Source organism: Muntiacus reevesi, chromosome 10 (genome assembly GCF_963930625.1).
Source record: "Muntiacus reevesi chromosome 10, mMunRee1.1, whole genome shotgun sequence".
Lineage (NCBI taxonomy): Eukaryota > Metazoa > Chordata > Mammalia > Artiodactyla > Cervidae > Muntiacus > Muntiacus reevesi.
The window spans coordinates 41,306,009-41,330,683 of record NC_089258.1 but is presented as its reverse complement, the minus strand read 5'-3'; the positions used below and the strand labels follow the sequence as shown (position 1 = coordinate 41,330,683).

Here is a 24,675-nt window from a genome sequence, read left to right as displayed (position 1 = left end):
TTAATCCTCCTCACATCAGACAGAAGAAACTAGAAAAGGGACAGAGAAGATTTTACCTTTCCCAACACATATGACCTCTGATCTTTTGCAATTTTAAACTATTTTAAAATGGACTGACCCACATGTGTTCCTATTAAGATGACCATTAACGGCCACACACACTTAGGGTCCTAAGTGCGCTACAGGATAATTTACTCCCGCATAGAGCTGTGAAGGCATCCAGCTCTCATGGGAGGTAACAGGCGTACCCGGGGAAACACCGTGACTGGCGCTGGGCCGGGCCTGCGCCCCAGAACCCTCTGTGGGGGGCCCTCAGTGTCTCTGCCCGGCCCTGTGGAAGGGGCACCTCTCCTGCAGTCCTGCTGGACCCCAGCAGGCTCAGGACGCGCTGGCCGAGCCGCCACGCGGGCAAAGGGCTGTCTGAGGAACCTCTGCACACGACTCGGGCGGGAAGACGCGAGGCTGAGCAAGGGGCTGGAGTCCCGGGAGGCTCCGCAGAGGAGAGGCGACAGCCGGACTCGGTCTCAGAGGACGGGCCGGGGACACCGGGGGAGGCGGACCTGGGAGAGACCGGTGGGGGGGGCAGCTGCCGTGACTGGGTGACGGCGACGCTGGAAACCCCGGGCCACCGCGCGTCCGAGTCAGGACTGCTGGACGCGGGGGCGCCCCTCCTGGCTGCAGTGCGTCTGGGTGTGGCCCTGCTGTGGCCGCATGGACCGTCCCAGGCAGGGCTCAAGTCCACCTCGGGCTGGAGCCGCCAGGGAGCAAGCTTCAGGTTTTGAGTTTTGAGGACCGAGGGTCTGTAGCCCACCTCCCCTTTGCCCTGACTCTGGGGTCCTACGTGGCCCGCGGCCCGGAGGGGCCCTCTGCTGAGCCGGAGAGCCGGCCCGGGCCTCATCCCAGCACCAATCCAGGCAGTCTCTACGGGTTCAGTGTGAGCCGGGTGCCGCTGCTGGTCCTCCAGCGCGCAGTCAGGGGAGAGCGCGCAGGGCCGGCCTCTCTGAGGTGAACGCCCCCGCCCCATGGAGGGGGACCGGGCTCGGGGCTTCAGGGCGCCGGGGGGAGGGCGGGGGTTCACTGACAACCTGGGACTTAGCGGGAAGGCGTCAGGGTGACCGCGGCAGGCCGTGCCCGCGCGGTTACAAGGGGGCCGTCAGCCTCACAGCGCAGGACCCCGGGACACGGAGCGCCCAGGGACGAGGCCTCGGCCGGCGGAGACCGGCACCGGCAGCGGCAGCGCCCCCTGGAGACGGGAAGACGGGGCAGAGCCCCATGGAGGACGCCCGCAGCCGCCCCGCTGCTTTTATTCCGTTTAATCTCGCGAGAAGACGGCGTCGACGTCAAGGCAACAAATCACAGGGAAACGCCCCACGCCTCTCAGAGCGGGAGGAGGGAGCGCGCCGCGCTCTGCCTGGGCACGTGCCCGTCTGCGGGGCAGAGACGGAAGGGCGCAGAGGTCGGTTGGCAGAGGCGCTGTCCCTGGTCACGGGCGCCCGCGTCCGACGGGGCGCTGCCTGGAGAGCCTGGGCCGCACACGCGCGGCCGGGCCCAGGCAGCCCGGCGCTCACAGCAGGATGTGGTACTTCAGCGCCCGGGGCACGCGGTTGATGACGAGCCGCCCGTCGTAGCTGAGGGAGGCGAAGAGCCAGGGGTCGGCTGAGGACCAGTCCACGGCGTAGACGCTGTCCTCGTGCTCCTCGTAGGTGGCGATGACGCTGTCCTGCGGGGGCTCCTGGCTCCTGCGAGGCACCAACACAGGTGAGAGGCGCGCGCCCTGCCCCCAGCCGCCGAGGGGCAGGGGGAGGGGGCGGTGGTCTGCTGCCGATACCTCCTCCCGGGGGCAGAGCCCAGGGCCACCCCAGAGGGGTCTCAGGGCCGTGGGGGGCCGGCTACCGCCTGATGCCTCCGAGCCCAGGGCCACCCCAGAGGGGTCTCAGGGCCGTGGGGGGCCGTCTGCTGCCCAACACCTCCTCCCGGGGGCAGAGCCCAGGGCCACCCCAGAGGGCTCTCAGGGCCGTGGGGGGCCAGCTGCCGCCTGATGCCTCCGAGCCCAGGGCCGGCCCTGAGACCCCGTGGGGGGCTGGCTACTGCCTGATGCCTCTGAGCCCAGGGCCACCCCAGAGGGGTCTCAGGGCCGTGGGGGGCCGTCTACTGCCCAACACCTCCTGGGGGCAGCCCAGGGCCACCCCAGAGGGCCCTACGAGCCGCGGTGGGGTGCCATCCACTGCCCGACATCTCCTCCTTTAGCCCTGGAGCAGGAAGTGTCTGTGCTCAGGGGACGGTGGCTGAGCGGAGAACGGCTAATGGTCTGGTGGCAGAGGGACCTGGGGACCAAACAGCACAGTCCGGGGGTGGGCGGAGGGAGCCCCAGCCTGGACCAGGTGCGGGGCTGGCCAGAGCCGGTGCGAAGGGCCAGCAGGTCCTGCCTGGGGTTGTGACTTCCCCATCAACCCCCACAACTGGGACTCCCACGTCCCTTCCCTGGGATGCTGGCCGGAAGGCACTCACACACACCAACCCCCGAGAGCCTGCAGAGCTGCGCCGCCCGCAACAAGCCTGCAGCGCGCCAGCTGCTTCTCCACCCGTGGGCCTCGGGGCACTGCCCCCATCTCACCAGCACTCCCTGCCCACAGGGCTCTCAGCACGCAGGACCCTTCTCCGGAGACCCTGCCCCGCCTACCCCCTGATCCAGGGTTACCAGACCCTTCTCGGGAGACCCCACCCCACATGCCCCTCCTCCTGGGCTCTGGAGACCCTTTTTGGGAGACCCTGCCACCACATGCCCCCTGATCTTGGGCTCAGGATCCCACTCATCCCCTGGCCCTGTCCTCCCAGGAAGCCAGCCTGCGGTGGTCAGCGGGCAGCCTGGTACAAACCCTTCATACAAGTCCTCAGGGGGATCCCAATTCACTAAGATGTGTGGACCAATCCCAAGAGCAGGCTGACAGGAAACCATGGGGCACGTCACAATGATGCCATCTCCGGGCACGCCTGCCAGCCACACGCCTGCCTCCATTCCTGGTGAGCTTATCTGAAGCTGCCACGTGCAGGTGGGACCCCTGGCCCACTCGGGGCCAATGAAGGGGCTGCTGGCTCTGTCTCCGGTACAGACAGGACACAGACTCCTGCCTGGCCGAGAACAGAGAGGACAGCAGAGAACACCCAAGCCCTGCACAGGGCAGGTCGCTGGACTGAAGTCACCGCAGCTGTGTCTAAATGCTGTGTTTCCCAGCATCTAAACAGAAAAGCGATGGCATCAAGGAAGGTGATCAATAGGTCGCTACCAAGGCAGCATCTCACACGGGGGGTTTTCCCTGTAACTCAGTTGGTAAAGAATCTACCTGCAATGCAGGAGACCTGGGTTCGATCCCTGGGTTGGGAAGATACCCTGGAGAAGGGAAAGGCCACCACTACAGTGTTCTGGCCTGAAAAATTCCATGGACTGTATATCCATGGGGTCCCAAAGAGTCGGACACGACTGAGCGGCTTTCAGTTTCACTTGGGAGGTCGGGGGGCAGCGAAAGAAATCAGACAACGGAAGAGAGCGAGGATGCTCAGGACAGAAAGACAAGCCCTCTTGTGCTCCAGGGCTCAGGCTGCCTGACTCCACGGGTTTTACTCCAGACCCCCCGCCCCAAATCCGACTCCAGGGAGGCCTGAATCAGGCTCCCTCACACCAGAAAGCAGCCACTGCACATGAAGACACGTCCTCTCCAGAGACAAGGGGCGTCTCCTTCAATACCCAGGCTGCTAACGCAGGACTCCGGCCCTCCCAGGTGCCGCCGCCTGGACTAGGGCACCCTGTGTGAGCCCCAAAGCCCAGGGCCCTATGAGTCTCGGGGCCTGGGCCCCAGGGTGAAGAGAGGGCCCCTGAGCAGACACAAGTAGGGCTGGAAGGTCCAGGGAAAAGACACCACCACGGCATGGTGCGGCTGTCAGGATAAGCATCACGTGGAGGTCTCAGCACCGCCTCGGGCTCTCGGGGAAAGTGGCGTGGGGGACGGACCGGGGTCTGGGCCTGTGGTCCTGCCCTGCCATCTGCCAGTGGGACAGACGGGCCACAACCTGGCCCAGGACAGCACAGCGAGGAGGGACACCCACCGCAGTCTCCCCCACAGGGTGTCCCGAGGGCCAGCAGGGGTCACGGCTCACTCCCGAGGGTACAGACCAGCCGCGGTCCTGACAACCTTACCCGTGAAGCTCAGTAAGAACGTGGACAGACACGTGTCTCAGAGGCCACACCAGACGGCATTGCTGACCCGCCTGACTCCATCACCCATGACCCCGCACCGCCCCGTGTGGACGCATCCGACACCAGCCCCAGGGGCCCGGAGACGCTCCCGCATGCCAGGGCCGCCCATTGCGGGCACTTACTTCTCCTCCGGACGGCGCTCCTCCTGGTCACTCAGGTCATCGTCGTCCACCAGGTGGCCAAAGGGCTCGGAGGAGATGGACACCATGTTGGAAAGGATGACCCTACTGTCGCTGCTGCCCGTGAGGACCAGCTGGTCGTGCGAGTGGTTGTAGCGGACGTTCCACACCCTGGGGGCGTTGGAGGACAGGGCGCTGGTACCACCGGCCCCCCTGGACGGGGCAGCCTCGTCCCGCTCGGGCCAACACCGCGTGGTGGTCAGCGGGGGCAGGCTCGCGGCGCAGCCTGAAGCCTTGTAAATCCTGACTGACAGAGACGCGACCACACAGCAGCAGGGACCGCAGGGGGACTCACTGGCCTCACTGCAGTGCGCACACAGGCCTCCCAGAGCGCCAGAGGCCGCAACTGCCCGAAGCACAGTGCGGACCAGAGACGACCGAGACACGAGCCCACCCCGGGCGGCCTCCAGGAACACTGCCCCGGCCAGGGCTGCCCTCCCGTCTGGTCTGGTCACCAGGCCCAGCTTCCTTCTGACCCACAGGACCCGAGCTCGCTGTGCTGAGCCGCCCGCCGGGCAGGTGCTGCAGACCCCGGGCTGGGGGGTGGGCAGCGGACAGCCAGACAGCCCACTCGGGTCCAGGGGACGGGAGCTTCTTCCCGGACTGCAGGAATGACTGAACTGTCTAAACTGTACTCTAGCATTCAAATGGTAAATAGACACATGTGCACACACAGAAGTATCCATGCCCACAGCAGTCCACACTGACACAGACATAAGCCCCCAGAGGCACACATATGCACACAGACAGAAGCGTACATGCCAACATACATAAGCACACAAACACGCACACACGTGCTTTATTTGGATAAAAACTGGCTCACACTATGCCCAATCTTCTCCGACTTGATCCTTTTTACTTACTTAGCAAAAAGCCCCCAGCACGTGGTGAACACACAGAAATGACACGCTGGGGAGAATGGTGGATCTTGGGTGCACTGCGTGCTGCACGCCCAGCCCTGCCTCACGCCCTCACCGTGCCCTGCATGGATGCTGCTGGACTGACCTATCCGCCCTCCTACCACTGGGCACTGGGGGTCTCCACCCCATGCAGAGCAGCCAATGCCCCAGGAACATCTGTGCACGTTCATTTTTGCATACGTGAACCGGCACTAGTTCAAGAGAAGACAGAATCTCATGTTTTTCTTTTCCTACATTTATGAATCACATTCAGATTTGGAATTAGTATTTCTTTAGGAAAAATAAAACTGGTTGATTGAATGAGTCACAGCAGCACAAACTAGGCTGGTTTCTGCCTTTCCAAATGGTGATGTAATCAGCAAAATAAATCATCTAATTACCGCCCCCCCCCCACCAGACACGCACCAGTGGGAGTGCTCCTCCAGGGTCTTGACGGGCTCGGCGACGTTGCGGGTGTCCCAGAACCTCACCTTGCAGTCATCCCCGCAGCTGGCCAGGTAGTACTGCTTGTTGGGATTGAAGTCCAGGTCCCGCACCAGCTGGCCGTGGGCGCTCTCGATACAGTAGATCTGGCTGCGGGCGGGGATGCACAGGTTAACAGGAGGGACATGGGAAGCACTGCCCCCCACAGCCCCTTCCAGACCCCGGCCAGCGTGGGGTCCGGGCTGGGGCTCCTGCTCGCTGGCCGCGCCTGTGACCCTGCAGATGGGGGCTGGCTGGCAGCTCTCAAGGGGGCGACCTGGCATCCTGATGAGAGGGAGCCGGAGGGAGGGAACTGTCATGGAGGAGCAGAGACAGACTGGACGGCACACACAGCCCATGTCTGGAAGGACCAGAGAGACAGAAAGTGTGTGGAAAAAGGATACGGTGCTGACGCTGTCGGGAGCCGCAGAGACAAAATAGGAAGGAGAAGCAGGAGAAGCTACAGAAACACTGAGGGCGACACTGCCAGTCACGGCCAGGGCCGTCCCTCATCAATACACACAGCCTGGGTGTCGACTCAGCGGCGGGAGGGGCTGAGTCAGCCACAGCTATTTAGGGTGCACATGTGCACACAGCACACATGCACACGGCACACATGCATGTGTGCGCCCACAAGGGTACGTGCCCACACATACAGGTGTACATGCCCACACGCGTGTGCACAGAGGAGGAGGACATACGCGCAGGTGTGCACACGTGTACACAATGCACACGGCACACATGCACGCGTGCGCCCGCATGGGTACGTGCCCACACATACAGGTGTACATGCCCACACGCGTGTGCACAGAGGAGGACATACGTGCAGGTGTGCACACGTGTACACAATGCACACGGCACACATGCACGTGTGTGCCCACAAGGGTACGTGCCCACACATACAGGTGTACATGCCCACACACGTGTGCACAGAAGAGCAGGCACACACACAGGTGCAGAGACCTGACTGATGCCCCACCGCCCAGCTCCAAGCCACCCCTCACAGGGTGTGGAATTACACTGTCCCGTCTCTACAGCGACCCCCTCTCACGTCACACCCAAACCAGAGGAGCGGTCGTCCTGAGGTGGGACAGCAGCTTTGGACAAGAGGCCTGCGTCCAGCAGGATGGACGAGGCCCAGCCCGGCCCCCAACGTGCCCGTCTTCCGCCCTCTCCACGTTCTGCTGGGGGGGGTCACATGCTCCCCGCGGCTCCCGGGGGCAGCTCCCTCACCTGGCACCCCAGACCTCCACGCTCCTGCTCATGGCAACGATTTCGGTCCTTTTCATCTTTTCTCCCAGATTGGGTTTTCCAGCCCAAAGCCACTTTAAAATCTGGAACTGGTTTCTACATCCTGTACCTTCCCAATAGCGTACCCAATAGCGTAGTAATTTCTCCCTAAACAAGAGGCCCAAGCCTCAAGATCTTGCAAGGGAAGCAGGGAAATGGGTAAAATCAAGCCTGGCAGGGTCCAGGGGCCTGCAGAGTACTGACTCAGGCTTTCCTGCCAGCTCTGGGCACGGCGGTCTGAACACAAAAGCCCCGTGCACCCCCGGAGCAGCACCGGAAGCAGCCAGCCAAGGAGGCACACGCAGTGGGCAGGAAAGAGACCAAGGAGGCATACAGGCTGTCTGCAGGAAAGGGACCGTGCAGAGAAGGGTCTGGTGCACCCACTGCCCAGCACCCCAGGGACGCCCTCCAGGGACGGCGGGCAAGGGGGCTGCAGGGCACCACCCCCAGACCCTGAATTCGGGGTCTGTGAGGTTAGCCTTCGAGGTTCTCATATAGACCCCCAAAATCTTCACATCCTTCAAGGAACGATGAGAACAGGAAGATGGCCACGGGCCCTGGAGGCACGCATTCCGGTCCAGAGTCCCCACTATCCAAACCGGCGGCTTTCAGCCTCACAGCAAACCCAGCACACACACACGTCGATTATGGATTACCCCTTGCACTTTCAGGGGGCCCCGGATGGAGATTTAAGGCTGTGCCGCTGCCCTTGAAGGCAACAGGAGTTATTTCCCGACCTCCGTCTCTGCAGCTTAGTGATAAATTACGGTGTGCTGAGGGGATAAACTGTATCTTAGAAAAGATTGCCGGGCTCCCGTTGCCATGACAACAGAGCGCACTCCGTCACTCCTCCACCCGACAACGCCACACCTGGCGCGGAGAAGCTGCTCTCTGTGCTCCGTTAGCAGCGCGGGCTGTCTGTGTAATGACTTAGGTGACAAAGTGTGATCACCCCTGGGTGTGCGCCCCGGAGGCACAGAGCTGCGGAGCCGCAGACGGCAGCCCTCACCTTGGAGTCACCTGTCACAGGACCCGGGAGCCCGTGGCCACCGTCTCCGGCTTGAGCTGCTGCAAAAGCCTGACCTGGATCCCCAGGGGAGACTGCGGTCACCGAAGGGAACCCGGAGGAGCCGGACCGCCGGTGAGAGGCTCGGACCCACAGCCCCTGGTGTACTGACGGCAGGGCGGAGGAGGAAGGCGGCTGTGTACTCCCTACGACCCCGAGACGGACGGACACAGGCCGGCCGCGTGGCTCCCACCAGAGCTGACCGACCGGAACGGAGCCTGGAGGACGCGGGCGGGGCGGGGCGGGGCGCAGCGCGGGGGGCGGGGCGCGGCGCATCTCTGGCTCTGGCCGTCACTGACCTCATGGTCCGCGTGTCCCACCCGCGGATGGCTGTGTCGTTCGCCGTGGCCACCTGGGAGCAGTTGTGATGTGGGCTCCAGCGGCCCGTCGTGAACTTCAGCTGTCCTTTCCCTTCCAGCGACGCTGAGCTGGCCAGCTGTGTGTTTGGTGATGTTTTCAAAGGAAGAGGGAAAGAGAAGTAATTCGAACTCTATTCAGAACATTTAAGAGGATATCTTGTATAGGATACCGTCGAAGATAATTATTGAAAATAATTAGGAAGCTTTGTCTTTGTTTTGTCCCCTTAAAAGACAAGAATGTTTGAACCATATTTGCAAAAAATGCATATATATATATATATTTATTTATTTACAAAATGGAGCACAGCAAAAAAATCGCAAGGGTATTAATAGAGCATCTCTCAGACAGGATTTGCCGGTGTATGATTAGAGGATCTGCTCAAATCCGAGGCAAGGATACGGAACAGCCCGAGCATCGGCCTCCTCCAAAGACAATGATGAGGCGGTAGGGGTCTGCACGGGCGGCCCCAGGTGCCAAGGGACAGCGGCCGCGACCTGACCACACACGCTCAGACAGTCCCCTCCTGGCCTCAAGGGCCTCTAGCTCTGTTACCTGGGGGTTCATCAAGCCCAGTGGGTAACAGTGGAGACCCTGGAAAGCACCGGCCCCGGGGGAGCCTGGGAGACGGGCGCCCCATCCCGCTATCCACCCGCCCTCGGTCTCACGCACAAAGGCCTGTCACTCGCGGGGGATGGACGCGGGGGCGCCGGGCCTGCCTGTGGGGATGGACGCGGGGGCGCCAGGTTGTCTGCGGCCCTCAGACACCCGCCCCTTGTGACTCACCTCACTTCACCCTGAGCACCAGCCCCCCCGCAGAGCGTCTGCGAGGGACCCAGGGCGGCCACCGCAGTGCTGGGCGGAGGCCCCAGACGCAGCCCCACCGGCTGTGGCCCACGAGGCAGTCAGTGCAAGGGGATTCGATCAGAACCTGGGGAAAACCAAGGCTTCCTCTCCCGGGAGCCTGGCCCCGCTAAGAAGTCCGATAGCAGAGACATCTTTAAGAGTGACCCTGCGCCAGGGCCCCATTACGTGGTGACCGCCTCAGGGGTCGCCGCCCAGGAGGCTCTGGCCAGCAGGAAGCACCTCACCTCCTCCCTGGACAGTCTCAGCCTGTCCCAGAAAACCGTTCTCCCCAAAACCCACTTTCCCGCCTCGCCGACTCTGCACACCACGTGGACAACAGGCTGTGTGCCAGCCCGTCTCGGCACCGGTCCTCGCGGGCACACGCGCTCCTCTCCTGGGGATCGAACGCCTGGAGTCCGTGCCCCGAGTGCCGGACAGAGGCCGGAGGGTCAGGACAGTGTCTCATCTCTAAGGAAACTTGCAGATGGTCCTGCACCGACCAGGTTCACAGGGAGCCCTCCTGGGCGCCCACGCTGCCCCCAACTCCATGACCAGGAGCAAGTGCCAGGTCGAACTCTTAAGAAGTGTCACTGCCAGTCAAGCTCCCCGTGCTGCCTCTACTCCAACTCCGTCAGGCTCCAAGAGAAGGAAAGCGCGTGAAACTGACCAGCACAGCCTGCTTCCAAAGCCCACACGCACCTGGCCTCCGGCCAACAGTCCACGAGGAACCCAGGTCCTCTGTCCACACACGTCCGAAAGCCCCTCGATGAGACCCCAGCCCTGCTGACACCTGGCCCGCAGCCTCACAGGCCTTGAGGTCCCAGACTTCTGACTGTCCCCACAGGAACCACGTGATGGCCACTGTGGGAAGTGCTGACAGTGTGGGGGCGCTTGTCAGGGAGCATGGATAACTGATAAGACCCCGTGTGAACTCAGCAGTGGAGACACGGCCGCGGCCCAGCCCCCAACCCCCACGGAGAGGGCAGGGCCCCCCACCCCCCAAGAGGGCAGGAGTCCCGCCCGAGGTCACACAGAAAAGGCAGGGCCTCTCCCCCACCCAGAGAGGGCAGGGACCCCACGAAGTCATGCAGAGAGGGCAGTAGTCCTGTCCAAGGTCATGCAGAGAGGGCAGGGGCCCCGCCCGAGGTCACAGCCGCCCTGCAGAGCAGGACCGGCTCCCGCTCCACCACTCCCTCAAACACAGGAACCACCGAGCCCACAGAGCGCCGTGCCCATGGGTGCCGAGAAGTCTGCGAGGCAGATTTTAATGAAAACCTGAAAGACAGCTCACCATCAATTTTTTAAGGGGCTACGTGGGGCAGCCAGCATGGTGCAAGTTGTAAGGTTAATCAATCACTTTTTCTGGTTTCCTGGTGACACGGAGACAGAACTCAGCAAGAACTCCAGAGGGTGCAGTGCACACGGCAATCTGCTTCCCAGCATTAAAGAGAAATATTCAGTGCTTCCCAGTCCAGCAGGAGTGATGAAAGGCTCCCCCAAACCCTCTCAGAAGAGCCACTGGTGCAGGACAAGAACAAAGAAGGCACCGCCGACGAACAAAACGCTGGGACTCGAGCCGGCGGGGGCAGTTCAAGGAGTGTCGGCGTGAGGTTTCCAGAGACCCAAGCAGCAGCCCCATCACCAAGCCCCACGGCGTGGAGAGGGGGCAGACTCAGCGTGGAGGAGGGGCAGGACTCAGCGTGGGGGGGGGGGGCAGGACTCAGCGTGGGGGGGGGCAGGACTGGGCAGACCTGGGCCCGGGGCAGCACTCAAGGATGCGGGGCCCAGCACACACTCCTTAGGGCCAGAGAGCTCAGCGAGCGCCACCATCCTACTTCCCCCCCGCCCCGCCCCCAACATGAAGTGACTGCAGGGCTGGGGCTTTTCCAGCACAAGAGACGCCGCGTCCACGCAGGCAAGTCCACCGTAAGCCTGGCCCTGGCTGCCGGTCACACAGCAGCCCCCACCGCGGGAGTCTCTCTCCCTGGAACACCCTGCACAGCCCCCAGGGACTGAGAGAGCCCTGAGCCAGGCCTGGTGGGCTTGTTCCCCTCTCCAAGACGGGTTTAGGCCTGGACACAGAGTCACACGTGAAAGAGACAAAAGGACTCCCAGGAAAGGCTTTCCTTACAAACCAAGGATGCTGCGGAGCCTGGATGTGATGGCTGGAACCTCTGCAACCACCTTTTGGTCATGACAGGGAGAGCAGTGACAGGTGGACGCGCAGAGGAGGAACATGCAGAGTCGCTGGGCACTCAATTTGATGAAGACCCTGAATCAACCAACCCCGGGGGGCTTTATTCCACGCTTCTTATTTCAGCAGACAATAAAACCTCTCTATCTAAGTCACTTCTTACGTCCTGCAGCCAAATGCGTTCTCACCGACACACCCAGATTGCCCCCCAGTCAGCACCATCGGGGGTGCCTCCAGGGCAGGGCAGCCCCCCTTTGAGCCGGACCCCCGAGTGGGTCCCCGCTTTCCCAGTGAGTGACCGCGAGCTACTGCGTTTCTCTGAGGCCTAACTTTCCCTCCTGTGTCTCATTTGCAAGACAGATATCAAAGAATCTGCCCCCAAGGCTTATGAGGATTCAACAAGACGAACCCCTAAAAAGCGCCACCCCTGCCCGCAGCTCTGCTCCGCCTTCAGGAAGCCGGGGGGAGGGACGGGGCGCTGTCTTCTGGGCCCACGGAGAGGATTCAGGACTGTCGTGGAAACAGGACTCGGCTGGACACCCCAGCCCCGTCGCTGCCTTCAAGACGGGAAGAAAGGGTCCTGCCGCCCCCGCCCTGGGGTCACAGGGCAGGCGGGCTCACCCCCTGCGTGCCCTGCCCCAGCCCACGACAGCCCCACGCAGGGCTGGGGGCTCCCACCCCCGTGAAGGACTCTGCCCCCAGGAGTGCTCCGGCTCCACAGGTTTTGAGAGCGGCCTCCTGGTAACCAGAGTCCCTGTGTTTAGGAAGTGCACACACACCCGCAGGTGCCAGCAAGGGTGAGGAACCTGAGGTCGTTTCCAATGCATTTGTAGTTCATTTCAAGCAGGACTGACTCCACTGCAGGAAGAAGAGAGCGAGGCCTTTCCCTTTGTCGCACCAAAAGCCAACCCCTCCTCGTGGACAGAAACGTGTCTGACACCCACCAATGCGGGTGTGACCTCGGCTCCAAACAAACTCAAAACAGGGAAGGCTACGAGAACAGATTTAAGGTCTTTGGCCGAGATGGGCGAGAAGGTAACGGGTATTCCTGTCCCACAGAGGAGCCACAAGTGAGATGCTGGAGAGACGGCCTCTCTGCGCCTTCCACTCTTACCCAGGGGCCCCAGGAGCTGGCCCTTCTCCCCACTGGCCCACTCCCCACACGCAGAGCCCAGGAAGCAGAGGCAAGCGGGGTTGTGGGCGAGGAGGCGGGAGCCTGGGCCTCTGTCCCCGGGCGGTGCAGGCAGGGCTGCAGGGAGCGGCTCCCACCGGCGTGGGCTGCGGCCTCCCACGGCACGCGTGAAACCCTGCATGAGAGATTTCTGGAAGCACACCGTGTCCTTGAAGCCTGTCCCCTTCTCCCAGGAAGTGCTCCCCTGGGCACCGCCCCCAGGCCTGCACGCGGGCGGCTGACGCCAGCGCCCTTCTGCTCCGCAGAAGCTAGTTCTTCCCGCAGCTGGGGAAAGCCCAAGAACCGGGTGTAAGCACACACAGACCCAAACTGGGGGGCGCTGCATCGGCCCGCGTGGGGGTCCCGGGCCCCACGGAGCACCCCCTCCAGGGCCTCCCCGGGGCTCCGCTAATGATTACAAATGGCAGAGAGGCTCCGATTTAATTGCAAAAGGTAATGATGCAGTGAGCATAAGATTAGATTCACCGCAGAAGGCAATATCCTCAAACAATAAGGACAAAAATTGAGGAGCCGGGTGTGAAGATGGCTGGAATCGATAGGAAGGTTTCGGTATTAAACACTCCGGCCCCAGGGTCACAAAGTGCTATCGACAGAACTGCTGACAGCAGATAAAAAAAGGGGGAGAGAAACGAAATTGGTCCCTGCAGAAAATCAGTTACAGATTAATCACCCTACCGTAAAATCATTTTGAGACGACGAAGGGTCTGAGGAGCTGTTCACACTGTGATGAGTGGATGGGCCCCCAGAGTGGGGGCCTCCCAGGCGGTGGCCTCCTAACCCCCCGGGCATCGCCTTCCGGGCGGGGCGGTGGCCTCCTAACCCCCTGGGCATCGCCTTCCGGGCAGGGCGGTGGACTCCTAACCCCCCCAGGGAATCGCCTTCCGGGCGGGGCGGTGGCCGCTCCGTCACTCCGCGCATCCCCGAACGGGGGCCAGTGTCTTGTATAGCACTGCCGTGAGGCCTGGCACCCTCACAGGTCAGCCTCGTCCCTGTCTGGGCTCAAGGGCGGTCTCGAGGAACAGCCCCCTGAGCGCAGGTGGGGACAGGGGGCAGGAGTCCACACCCTGCACTGTGGTCTGGACACCCTGCCGAGTCCCCCGGAAGGCGGAGGGATGGGGAAACTATGGAGGCATCTCCCCAGGCTCAGGGGGCCTCAGGGCAACGTCAGGAGCCAGCTTCCTTCACCTTCCCACTTGGGCCTCAGTTTGGGTGAAATCTGCTTTCTGCTCCAGGATAGAGAGATGTCTTATTTTTTTCTTAATTTTAATAAAGACAGTGATTTCTTTCCTGAAGGATTATGACTGCACTAGGAAAGCTGGCTGACTCTTAACTTCCCCCTGAAGCCTGTGAGAGGTCCTTCTGTGTGTGGACAGGTCACTCCACACTGGGACGAGTCTGACTTCTGTGCTGTGTGTCGATTAACGATCAATCACTACACACGCAACCTCAGCCCAGAGGGTGAAGACACGAGGCAAAAGAACTGAGCACACGTCCTGGTCATGAGCGGACAGAAAGTGAACACGGTCCCTGAACGGGTCTCCCAGAGGCGCGCCTCTTGAGCCCCCGGGTACGGCAGAGGGGCCCAGGTGTGGGCGGCATTAGAGGCATTATCGTGTCAAATTGCTTCATTTTCTCTTCCAAAGTTGTGGCTTTGACAAACAAATACACTGAAATTATGAATGCATGTAAAACAAGACATTTGATACGAGGACATTTTAAGGAATCACGTATGAGAAAAATACATACCAATGGGTAGAAGATTTAGTTTATGAAACACACACTATTTGAAGTGAGGACTATGTGAAAGCCAAACTGGTTCCCCAGAAGGCTGGGGCGGTACTGCGCAGGTCTGGGGGTGAACAGGCCATCGGGGAGACGCCGCCTCCCGGTCAGGGCCCTGCAGCAGAGCTGCCCCGCACCGCAGGGCGAGGCCTCAGGGGACACATGGGCGCCTGGCAGGGCAGGACAGCAGCCAGCGTGCATGCCACACGGACAGAAAGGCGGACGCGCCCAACAGCCACACCCTGAAAGGTTGAGGGGTCACCAGGTCACGGTCAACAGTCATTTTCACGACCAAGAAACCTTTATGTCACGAATGCTCCTCTCTTAAAGGTGACCTTAACCAAATACATGCTGAAAACCGTTCGTTAAAAAGACTCACACCTGAAACAGAAGACCACGACTGGGGGCAAATTATGGCCAAAGGAAGAGTTCCGTCAACACCCAGGTTCCGTGTCTCCTTTGCACACGGCCCTTAGACTCGAGTCGGAAGCTTCCTGCCCGAAGGAGACAGTCAGTCATCTGACCGACGACGAGCCAGTCTGCTTCTTACTTATTGCACAATCAGTGTCAAGATTCTAAACGTGTATGAACCGACGAATGTACTGTGAACTCACTGAAGGGTCTAATCAGGAAGACAGAAGATAGAAACCCTGCGGCCTGAACTACTCACCGTGGCCTGGCTGGAGCTCTCCTGCAGGTCCCACAGCAGGACGTGGTTGTCGGCCAGCGAGATGACCCTCTTCCCGTCTCCCGCGGGCTCCCAGGCAACGCTGCGGGAAGGACGGAGCCCAGCGTTAGAAGGTGCCCACCCTGAGGCCCGGAGCTCAGACACCCGGCCCTCGGCACGGCCCTGCCCGGCCTGTCAGCAGGGGGAGGCAGCATGACCTGGGGCGGCTGCCACACTCCTGAGGCCTGAGTGCCCACGTCCTGCCCCCAGAGCCAGCTGCTGCTGGGTGGGGGAGGGGGGCCGTCTGGGAAGTGATGAGGGTCCACTGAGGTCAGGAGGATGGGGCCTGTGATGCGGAAAGTGCCCCAGTGGGGACTGACCCGCTCCCAAGCTCCGTCTCTGACCCTCTGCTTCTCTCTCGTCCTATCCATCTCCGTCTATCTCCGTCTCTCTCCCACTGTCCTGAGAACACACAGTGGGAGGCAGCCACCTGCAAGCTGGGAAAAGGGCCCGCTCCTGCTCCTGGCCTGCCCACACCCTGATCCCAGCTCTCCAGCCCCGAGAACTGTCAGCAGTCAACTCTTGCGTCCTGTGGGCCCCGGGCTGTGGGTTTCATCAAGGCACCTGAGCTGAAACACCGCTGACGGCTTCTCCCGGGACCTGAGGCACAGAGAGCTGACAGACCCTGGCCGCTGAGATGCACGGGGGCCTGGTGGGGGCTGGGTCTGAAGGGGCCCAGGTGGGTAGGGCCCACATCTTCCACCGCCCCCTCCCGGGAGGGCAAAGCTGAGAGTCCTGGTCAACCGCCAGGCCCGAGATGTCAGATCACGTCCTTCTGTCTCAGCCTACGTGAGCCATGGTTTCCTGTTACCTGCAGCCAAAGCCATCCTAACTGACGCGATGCATATCTGAACAATTAACAAGACAAAAATCACATCGCCCGAGTGATAAAACCATGAAGAGATCGAGAATTTTTCACCGTGACCACAGATGAATTTCTGTCTTCCCTAACGAAATTCTTCAGAGCTTATGGAGAGAGCCTCATTTCACATCCTCCCACACGTGGCCACTGCAGACTTGGATGGAGACCCTCACGGCTCGTCTTCCACACTGATCACGATACTGCCCGACGGGGGGCACCTCCCCAGTACGACCCCTCAGGACCGTCAACGGGCTGTTACGACTTTTATCACAACACTGCCTGCTGCTCGGTCACTCTGTTGGGTCCAAATCTGTGTGACCCCATGAACTGCAGCCCGCCGGGCTCCTCTGTCCATGGGACTCTCCAGGCAAGAAGCCTGGAGTGGGTGGCCATTCCTTTCTTCAGGGGACCTTCCCCACTCAGGGGTTGAACCAGAGTCTTCAGCATTGCAGGCGGATTCTTTACCGCTGTGCCCCCTGGCAGCCCACCTGCATGACCAGAGACGCCCAAAGTAGAAAAGCAGAGAAAACCAGGTACTTCAGGAAACTGACACGAATCATATCAGTAACAGCTTGTTAACTGCCTGGGAAAGAGACGAGACTACAGAGAAAGCCGCCAACCGCCCCGGGACGAGAGAAAGCCCGGACGCTGGAAACCTGGCCCCATCTAACCCCGGTGTGAGGCCGCGGGGAGGGCACGGAAGCACAGGCAGACACGCCGTTCCAGGTCTGGGGCATGTTCTCACTGCTGCCGCAGGCCCGGCTCCCACACAGGGCCTGGAGAGACGCCCCAACAGACGGAAAGGGGCCGGCACCGGCATGTTTGGGGGAGGCTGTGGTCGGAACGTGCGTCTGCCAAAGCTGACATGACGGGTGACTCTGGACAGCTCCCTGTCGAAAACTGTGAGAAGAAACCAAACCCCACGGGAACACACGGAGGGGCCCCTCAGAGCCACGTCAGGTAAACCAGGCCCGAGGACCAGGAGGCAGAGAGAACAAGGGCGCGCTTCAGGCCACTGAGCAGGCGCCGCGGTCCGGACGTGTGGACCGTCCCGCGCGGTCACTGCTGATGGAGCAGACCCCAAACCCCGCCTCCCGCCCGCAGCCTCACCCCGGCTCCTGGCTCCCGCGTTCTCTCCTTGCACCCCCCCCAGGCGTCTCCCTTTTGTCCTACAATTCTGCCCCCACGGAAGCAACAACCCAGCGTGTGTGTGCATCCATCTACAGACAGTCGGCACGCCAGGCGATCGGGGTCCCCGCCACAGAAGAGCGAGCCTGAGGTGCACACACACGGCACTGTCCCCAGAGGGGACCCCCCCTCTCAACCGGGTCCCAGCTGCCGGGTAGAGCTGCTGTTTACTGCCCACCCAGGGGTGACGCATCTGACAGTAAGTGCAGTGAGTTTACAGGGAGCAACCCCCGTGATCATGAGACTGGAATAAGTGGGGCATGCAAAGTGCAATAAAAAAGGAAATTCTACTGCATCACGCATCATCACCAAGGAACTGGTGCTATAAACATAGGAAAATAACCCAGCGTTTCTGCCACACTGGCTACTCCAAACTAGGGCGTTTATTTCTTTGTTCATAAAAGTCATCCACATTTCTGCTTTTTCACTCTCTCTCCATGGATGTGAGCGACGTAAAACTGTATTAAGTCAGGAGCCAGGGAGCACAGACCTAATGGACGTTCACCGCACCCCCTCATTATCACTGAGAGAGAAACAGGAGGAAAGGGCCGTCTCTGCAAATAAACCCAAGCCAGAGAAACGAGAGCTCTGTGCGCGGTTTACAGGGCAGGACAGCAGGAGTGAGGTCCTGCTCTCACAGGCTGCACATGATCAAACGAAACACACTTCTCTCCCTCAGACAAGCGGCTCCAAAATGAGTGATTCACACGCCAGATTTTGACACCTGTAGTAAGGACACCGAGAAACCCTTAAAACAGCCTCAGTGTAAGATTACTTTGGTGGTGGTTTAGTCGCTAAGTCGTGTCCAACTCTTGCGACCCCATGGACTGAAGCCTGCCAGGCTCCTCTGTCTGTAGGACTCTCCAGGCAAGAATACTGGAGTGGGTTGCCGTTTCCTTCTCCAGGGGATCTTCCTGACCCAGGGATCAAACATGGGTCTCCTGCACTGCAGGCAGATTCTTTACCAACTGAGCTACGGTTACTTTCAATCCACAACATTTACCTATCCAACCTACCCCCTGCAGCCCCTTCTGGCAGGCAGGAGGGCTGTCGGGGCAGCATAGCTGCTGAAAGGACGGAGACCACCGAACACGAGACACGTGAGACGGCAGTCAGCGCTCGCCACGAACTGAAGACAGAGCGCAGACAGCTAGGCAAGGACTGCGGCTCCAGTGGTTTTCCGAAACTCTCCCATTTGCTGCTTTACTGAGAAAGGGAAAAACCTTAAGTAAGAAACACAACTATTAAGTCACTGGTGATTCTGTCAGTTGTTACCAGTCAAGTTTTGAAAACCTTTTACAAGGAGAACGTAATACATTATTTCCTCAATTTATATATCTCTCTCTTAAAATACAGATTTGGCAACCTGATTAATTTCTTCCTGCTCAAAAATTCACAGCAGAATGTAAGTTAGCTTTTCGTAAATGCTATGAAGATTTAAAAAAAAAAAAAGACTAAGAGTTACGCCATAAAGTCAGGAAGCCCGTTTTGATCAAATCTACGGACGCAAGGCTTCCTGTGGTGGTGACACGCGGACACTCGCACTGACATGATCACTTATGCCCAAACAGGGACCCCTTACTAAGAGCAGACGGGTGTGTGGCTTTGGGCACCAGTGAGCTACTTATCGAAGGTCTGGGCTTATTCTAACACTGCTTGCTTGCACAGACTCACTGCTCCATCACCCACGTGTGGGGCTCAACAGAAAGATGCCCTCGCATTAAGAGTCCAGCCACGAACGGTGTGCGGGTGGGAGGACCTGCCCTCCCCAGAAGCCCCCTGGGTGGGCTCGTCTGAGGCCCCATCACAACGCAGGGTGGACGTGGAGCCAATGGACGCCGCCCCCTGGGGCTCCCGTCCTGTCCTCCTTCTGCAGGGCGGCTCTGACAACCATCCCATTTGACGTGGAGACGTCAGCCACGGGGAAGGGGGAGGGCGTCCTTACACCGTCCTGTGAGACCACCAACTGTTCTCTCCCTGCACAAAGTCAGGGCTGTCAGGCTTACCAGGCGGCACTAGTGGTAAAGAACCTGCCTGCCAATGCACGAGACCCAAGAGACAGGTTTGATCCCTCAGTCAGGAAGATCACTCGGAGGAGGGCATGGCAGCCCAGGCCAGGACTCCTGCCTGAAGAATCCCGTGGACAGAGGACCCTGGTGGGCTACAGTCCATGGAGCCACAAACAGTCGGGCATGACTGAAGCGACTTAATGCACACACACAAGCATCCTTCCAGATTTCTCTCAAAGCTGAGGCCACTCCAGCAGTGAGGCAGGAGCCAGGCGGGCAGCTTCTGGCTCGAGGTCACAAGCTTTACACCTAGAGACATCCAGGTAGGGTGAGAGGAGGAAGACACACACAGACCTTATAAAAACCTGCTAGTCTCCCGTGACAACGCTGTCGTAACCACGGAGACCTCTCCACCCTCACTGACAGCAGAGTCAATGGCCAGCTCTCTGAAACTTCATACATCCTCTCTACTTATCCTCTGAGATAGCTTTTTGGAAGATATTAAGGACAGCTTAGAATTCACTCCACGTAACATTCACCTGAACCAACACACACTCCTCCATCCCGTGGACTGAAATGGAGAACCACAAAACCAGAGATGAGGCCCTGTCCCTTCTTATGGCCAAGACACCCCAAGTGTTCAGGGACCCGCACAAGCTTCTCTTCTTGTGTTTCCTCCACACTCAACCCCGACACCTGTGCCTTTCTGCTTCTCCTATGAGGACGAGTAATGTGGACGCCACTTCCCGAGATCCCCGACCCTCTGCCAGGCTGGCACGTCAGCGTGACATTTACCTCCGCCTACACCGAAGAGGGACCCTCCCCTAAAAGCTGGCGCAGAAAGCAGAGGCCGGTGGTCCCCCATCAAAGGCCCGGAGCATCTGGGAGGGCCTGAGGGAGAGCCGGCTTGAGCCTGGGGTGAGGCTCCCCAGCCATCTCGGCCCCTTCACTTGAGGGGGGAGCAGGGCACGTGGGGAGGGGGCTGCAGCCAACTGTCATAACCGCACTGCATCCCCAAAACTGCTGGGCTCTGATCTCAGTGACGCCTCCTTTAAGCAGATGCCCACCCTCATGGGTTTCACCACCCACGAGACCCCACAATCTGTGTGCCTGCTCCCCGTACACCACCCGGGAAGCGGCCCTGTTCCCACACCACAGACTCTGCTCCCCAGCTCGGTGGGGGGACAGGCCCAAAGGCAAGGTCCACCCCCTCAGCAGCCTGAGAGCCTCTCCAGCATCAGGAGGAGACGCAGGGCTGCAGTCACCCTGTGGAGGCTACTCAGCGCTCCGGCCAAAGGCAGTCGTGAAACGGCCGGGATCTCACAGAAGTCGGTAAAGGAGACTGCCGTCCCTTCCTGCTCTTGCCTGCCGCGTTCCCGAACACCTCCCCCTGGTGGGACTGCAAGAGACACTGGGGTGAACAGGGAACGGGTGGGCTGCAGGGGCCCCGGGGAACTAGGTGTGTCTGTGGTGGTTCCCACTTACGGGGCCGCTGTCAGAAATGCACGAGGCGATGCGTATAAACCCCGCCCCCACGGCATCATCACTGTGGCCCCAAGTGGCCCCAATTCGCGACTCCTCTCCCGCAGCGCCAGGCGCTGTCCTTGCTGCTGAAACTCGCTCCCTCTCTCCCGCAGCGCCAGGCGCTGCCCTTGGTGCTGAAAGCCGCCCCTTCGCTCCCCGCGCACCCAGGCGCTGCCCTTGGTGCTGAAAGCTGCCCCTTCTCTCCCGCAGCACCAGGCGCTGTCCTTAGTGTTGAGAGCTCCGCCATGAAAGCAGCTCAGTCTACAGAGACCGCCACGGGAGCACGAGCGCAGTGAAGCGACAGGCAGTGGTGACCACGGATGCGACAAAAGATGAAATCGTGCAAAACGACAGAAGGGCCTGAGTGGGGGTGAGCAGGGGTCATCTGGAGAGACGTTAGGAAGAGCCTCCCTGAGGAGGCGACACTGAGCCCATGGAGTCGAGGGCTGCAGATTTCCCCGGGCAGCCCCTCCAGGCCACGTCGGGACCTGTGTCCCCACGGGCAGAAGCAGGGAGTCAGGCCCCGAAGGGTCTGGGGGGTACGTTACGCCAGCCCCTTCACTGTCTCATTTACAGACAGCACCACAAATCCAGGGGCCCCGCCACGACCAGAAACGTCACCTCTTTTGCAGGAATGGAGACCTGCTCCAGAGAATCTGGTGGCTTTCCAGTGACCCCACTGCCACCTGGGGCAGGCAAGCATGGGCCCGGGCCCACGCGGGACACGCCAGTGCTCGGCCCCCGTAGCGCGTGCCCACCACACAGAGCCACAGTCCCTCTAGAGTCCCCCCTCAGTCCTGGCCAGTCCCTGGAGGGGGCTCAGGACATGAGCGTCGGCCGCCGGGCACTGCCCGGCCCTGCCTGCCGCGGTGGAGGCGAGGAGGCACCCGTGTCCCGGGTGCTCAGGACAGGTGGCTCTGAGGACAGGAGCCCGCGCCTCGGCCAGTGGACACAGCCACGCTCCGGGGCCCCGGGACTGTGCAGTGCTCCTGGATGCCCCCACGGGCAGCAGCGGAGGACGGTCAGCTCGGCTGGGAGCCGAGCTCCTAGATCTGCTCTCAGCACAGATGACAAGTCAAAGGGAAACAAGGGCACGGAACCACCGCCTGCCACGTGCGTGACCAGCAGCAGCACCCTTCACCCCCACGCCTCTCTGGACTCAAGTTCGTGCGTCAGGAGGAGACTGACTGCACTAAAGACACTCCAGAGAAGGTGCGCCCCCCTCGTGCCAGTGAGGGCGCCGAGACGGGGCCCGCACACACGCAGGCGCAGCCCCCGCCTCCACATACGGACACGGCGCTGCCCAGCCCAGCGAGGGCGCCGAGACGGGCCCGCACACACGCAGGCGCAGCCCCCGCCTCCACAAACGGACACAGCGCTGCCCAGCCCAGCGAGGGCCCCGAGACGGGGCCGCACACACGCAGACGCAGCCCCCGCCTCCACAAATGGACACTGCGCGGCCCAGCCCAGCAGCTGCCCCCGGCGCCGGGCAGCAGAGCGGAGACCTGGGTGTGCAAAGACTGTTCAGAGAGTCGGCTCACAGCAGCCCAAGGCTGCGGACCCAGAGGCGCTTCCACGGGCACGCGTCCACGGGCTGTCCATCCCTCCGGGTCCTCCTCAGGACCACACACACACGTGCAAACACTTCCTGGGGAGACGGGGCTGTCGACGGGGCTGCCATCTAGACGCGCCTCCAAACAGCTCCGTGTGGGGTGCGGGTGGCTCTGCTTTGGGGGACAGGACAGGCCCTCACACCCCTGCTGCACAGACAGCTCATGCCCTGGGGAGAGAGACCCGCGCGGCCTGGCATGTGCTGACACCCCTCCACCCCCCCAGGCGACAGGCCTCCCAGGCTGTAGCTGTGCTCCCCACCTCCCACACCCAGATGGGGAGACCAGGATCAGCCTCAGCTCCAGACATCACCTCCTCAGAGACCCCCTCGCCAATTCGCGAGTATCTCTTCCCTCGGGGCCCATGCACAGGGCTCACAACTTCAGCCTGGCCCCCACCCGCCTGCCCAGGTCCTGGGGAGATGTTGACACCACGTCCCCCCCTAGAGAGCCTGACTCCTGGAGGCCCGGTCCCTGGGCCCATCAGCCTGGAGCGAGGCGGGGTGCGCAGTGGGGTGCTAACCTGCTGGACCAGATGCGTATAATTGTCAGGAGGTGGCTGAGAAGGGACTGTGCACGCACACGCACACTCGGGAGTGCTACTGTATCAAGAACAACTCCTGCTGTAACATGCACGCCCATCACAAGGGCATATTCCCTCCATCGCATCTAGAAAACAGGGCTTCTTGAGGGGTGGGCTGGGCATGCTCTGAGGTTGGTCTGTGCGTCACCCCAGAGGCACAGCCACCCCATCACCACGTACATGGGCAGTCATGTGCCAGGGAGCCCTGATGGAGGCTGGAGGCGTCTGTCTGTCTTGACACTGTGCGGGACGTTTGGGGAAATACATTCGGGACGAAGCCTCCAAGGACTTGGGACACCACGTGACCTGCACAGGGGCATCCACTGGGTCCCCAGAAGGTGACACCAGAAGCCTCCAGCCAGAGCCGACAGAGAGGTCAGTTTATGCACAGGATGGCAGGGCAGACATGCACTTTTGAGGCAGACAGCACTGGAGTGCTTCAGGGCTGGCCGGCGCCTGACCGTCCTCCCGGCAGGTACCAGTAGGACGGACGTCAGCAGGAAAGGCCCCGGACACAGCTCCGCCCAGAGTGTGTGCAGCAGGGCCCTCGGAGATGCGTCGTCTGGATAACAGCTGGTACTGAACACAGCGGAGGCGAGCTACTGCCGCCTCCTCTGCACACGGTGGAGCGGCCTCTGCACGCGGCGGAGCGGCCTCTGCACACGGGGAGCGGCCTCTGCATGCGGCGGAGCGGCCTCTGCACAGGGGAGCGGCCTCTGCACACGGCGGAGCGGCCTCTGCACAGGGGAGCGGCCTCTGCACAGGGGAGCGGCCTCTGCACGCAGCGGAGCGGTCTCCGCCGGGCGCCTGCCCCCAGGGGCGCGCAGGGCGGGGCCTACCAGGCGGTGCTGCCGCGGGCCGCGGGCTCCAGGTGACAGAGCAGCTCCAGGGCATGTGCGGGGCTCGTCGCGTCCTCGGGGGACTCCTGGCCGCCGGGCTCCAGCTCCGCGGGCATCCTCCACACGGCGGCGCAGGTCACCACTCTGCTGTCTGCAGCTGCGGGGCAGGACAAGGGAGACGTCAGCAGAGCGCGCTGCCCCCCACCCCGCAGGCGGCGCCCCACAGCCCTGCCCCAAGGAACCGGACCGACCGCGCAGCTCAAGCCCCTGCTCCCCTGCTCCCACGTCATCCTGCTGCCGAAGAAAATTTAATTTCCTCAAAATTGATTTCCTCCTGTTCTTCAATAGTTCTTCAAACAAGGGAGGGAGACGGGGCGAGGGGCGGGGGTGGGCTGCAGCTAAAGCTATAATCACTGTGGGTGCAGAGGTTCTAAGGGCCGCATTAAACGCATTTTCCTTGGAAGCCCCGTGAGAGCGCCAGGCTCGGGGGCGGAGGAGCACGTGTGTGGTGCTCACACATATGTGCTAAATGGTGTCAGTGCAGGTGCAGGCCCCTCAGTCCTGAAGCCGTGAGCACGGGCCGGGGGCCACAGGTCAAGCCCTGGCAGAGAGCAGCCCAGGGCCCGACCTCAACGCAAGACCACTTTGTGGACAGAGAGGCAGGTTCCCTCTTTGCAAGGAGCGTGGCGGCTCCAGGTTTCCGCCCTCTAAACAAGTCCTCTTCTGTGAGCAGATTTTGCAGTGAGACACAAAATAAGATGAAAAGACACAAATGAGACCAAAGAAATAGATT

General features: G+C 61.2%; 1 protein-coding gene across 1 annotated transcript in view; it reads right to left on the bottom strand.

The window, feature by feature from the left end:
• Positions 1 to 1,076: 1,076 nt before the first annotated feature.
• Positions 1,077 to 24,675, bottom strand: part of EIPR1 (EARP complex and GARP complex interacting protein 1) — a 64,278-nt gene continuing 40,679 nt past the window's right edge. Inside the window, exons 4-9 of the mRNA XM_065947271.1 lie at positions 23,883 to 24,039; positions 15,211 to 15,310; positions 8,469 to 8,605; positions 5,757 to 5,924; positions 4,375 to 4,542; positions 1,077 to 1,739 (exon numbers count right to left, since the gene is read on the bottom strand). Coding sequence (XP_065803343.1) covers positions 1,565 to 1,739; positions 4,375 to 4,542; positions 5,757 to 5,924; positions 8,469 to 8,605; positions 15,211 to 15,310; positions 23,883 to 24,039 — 905 coding nt within the window. The 3' untranslated portion in view covers positions 1,077 to 1,564. The remainder of the gene's footprint in view (positions 1,740 to 4,374; positions 4,543 to 5,756; positions 5,925 to 8,468; positions 8,606 to 15,210; positions 15,311 to 23,882; positions 24,040 to 24,675) is intronic.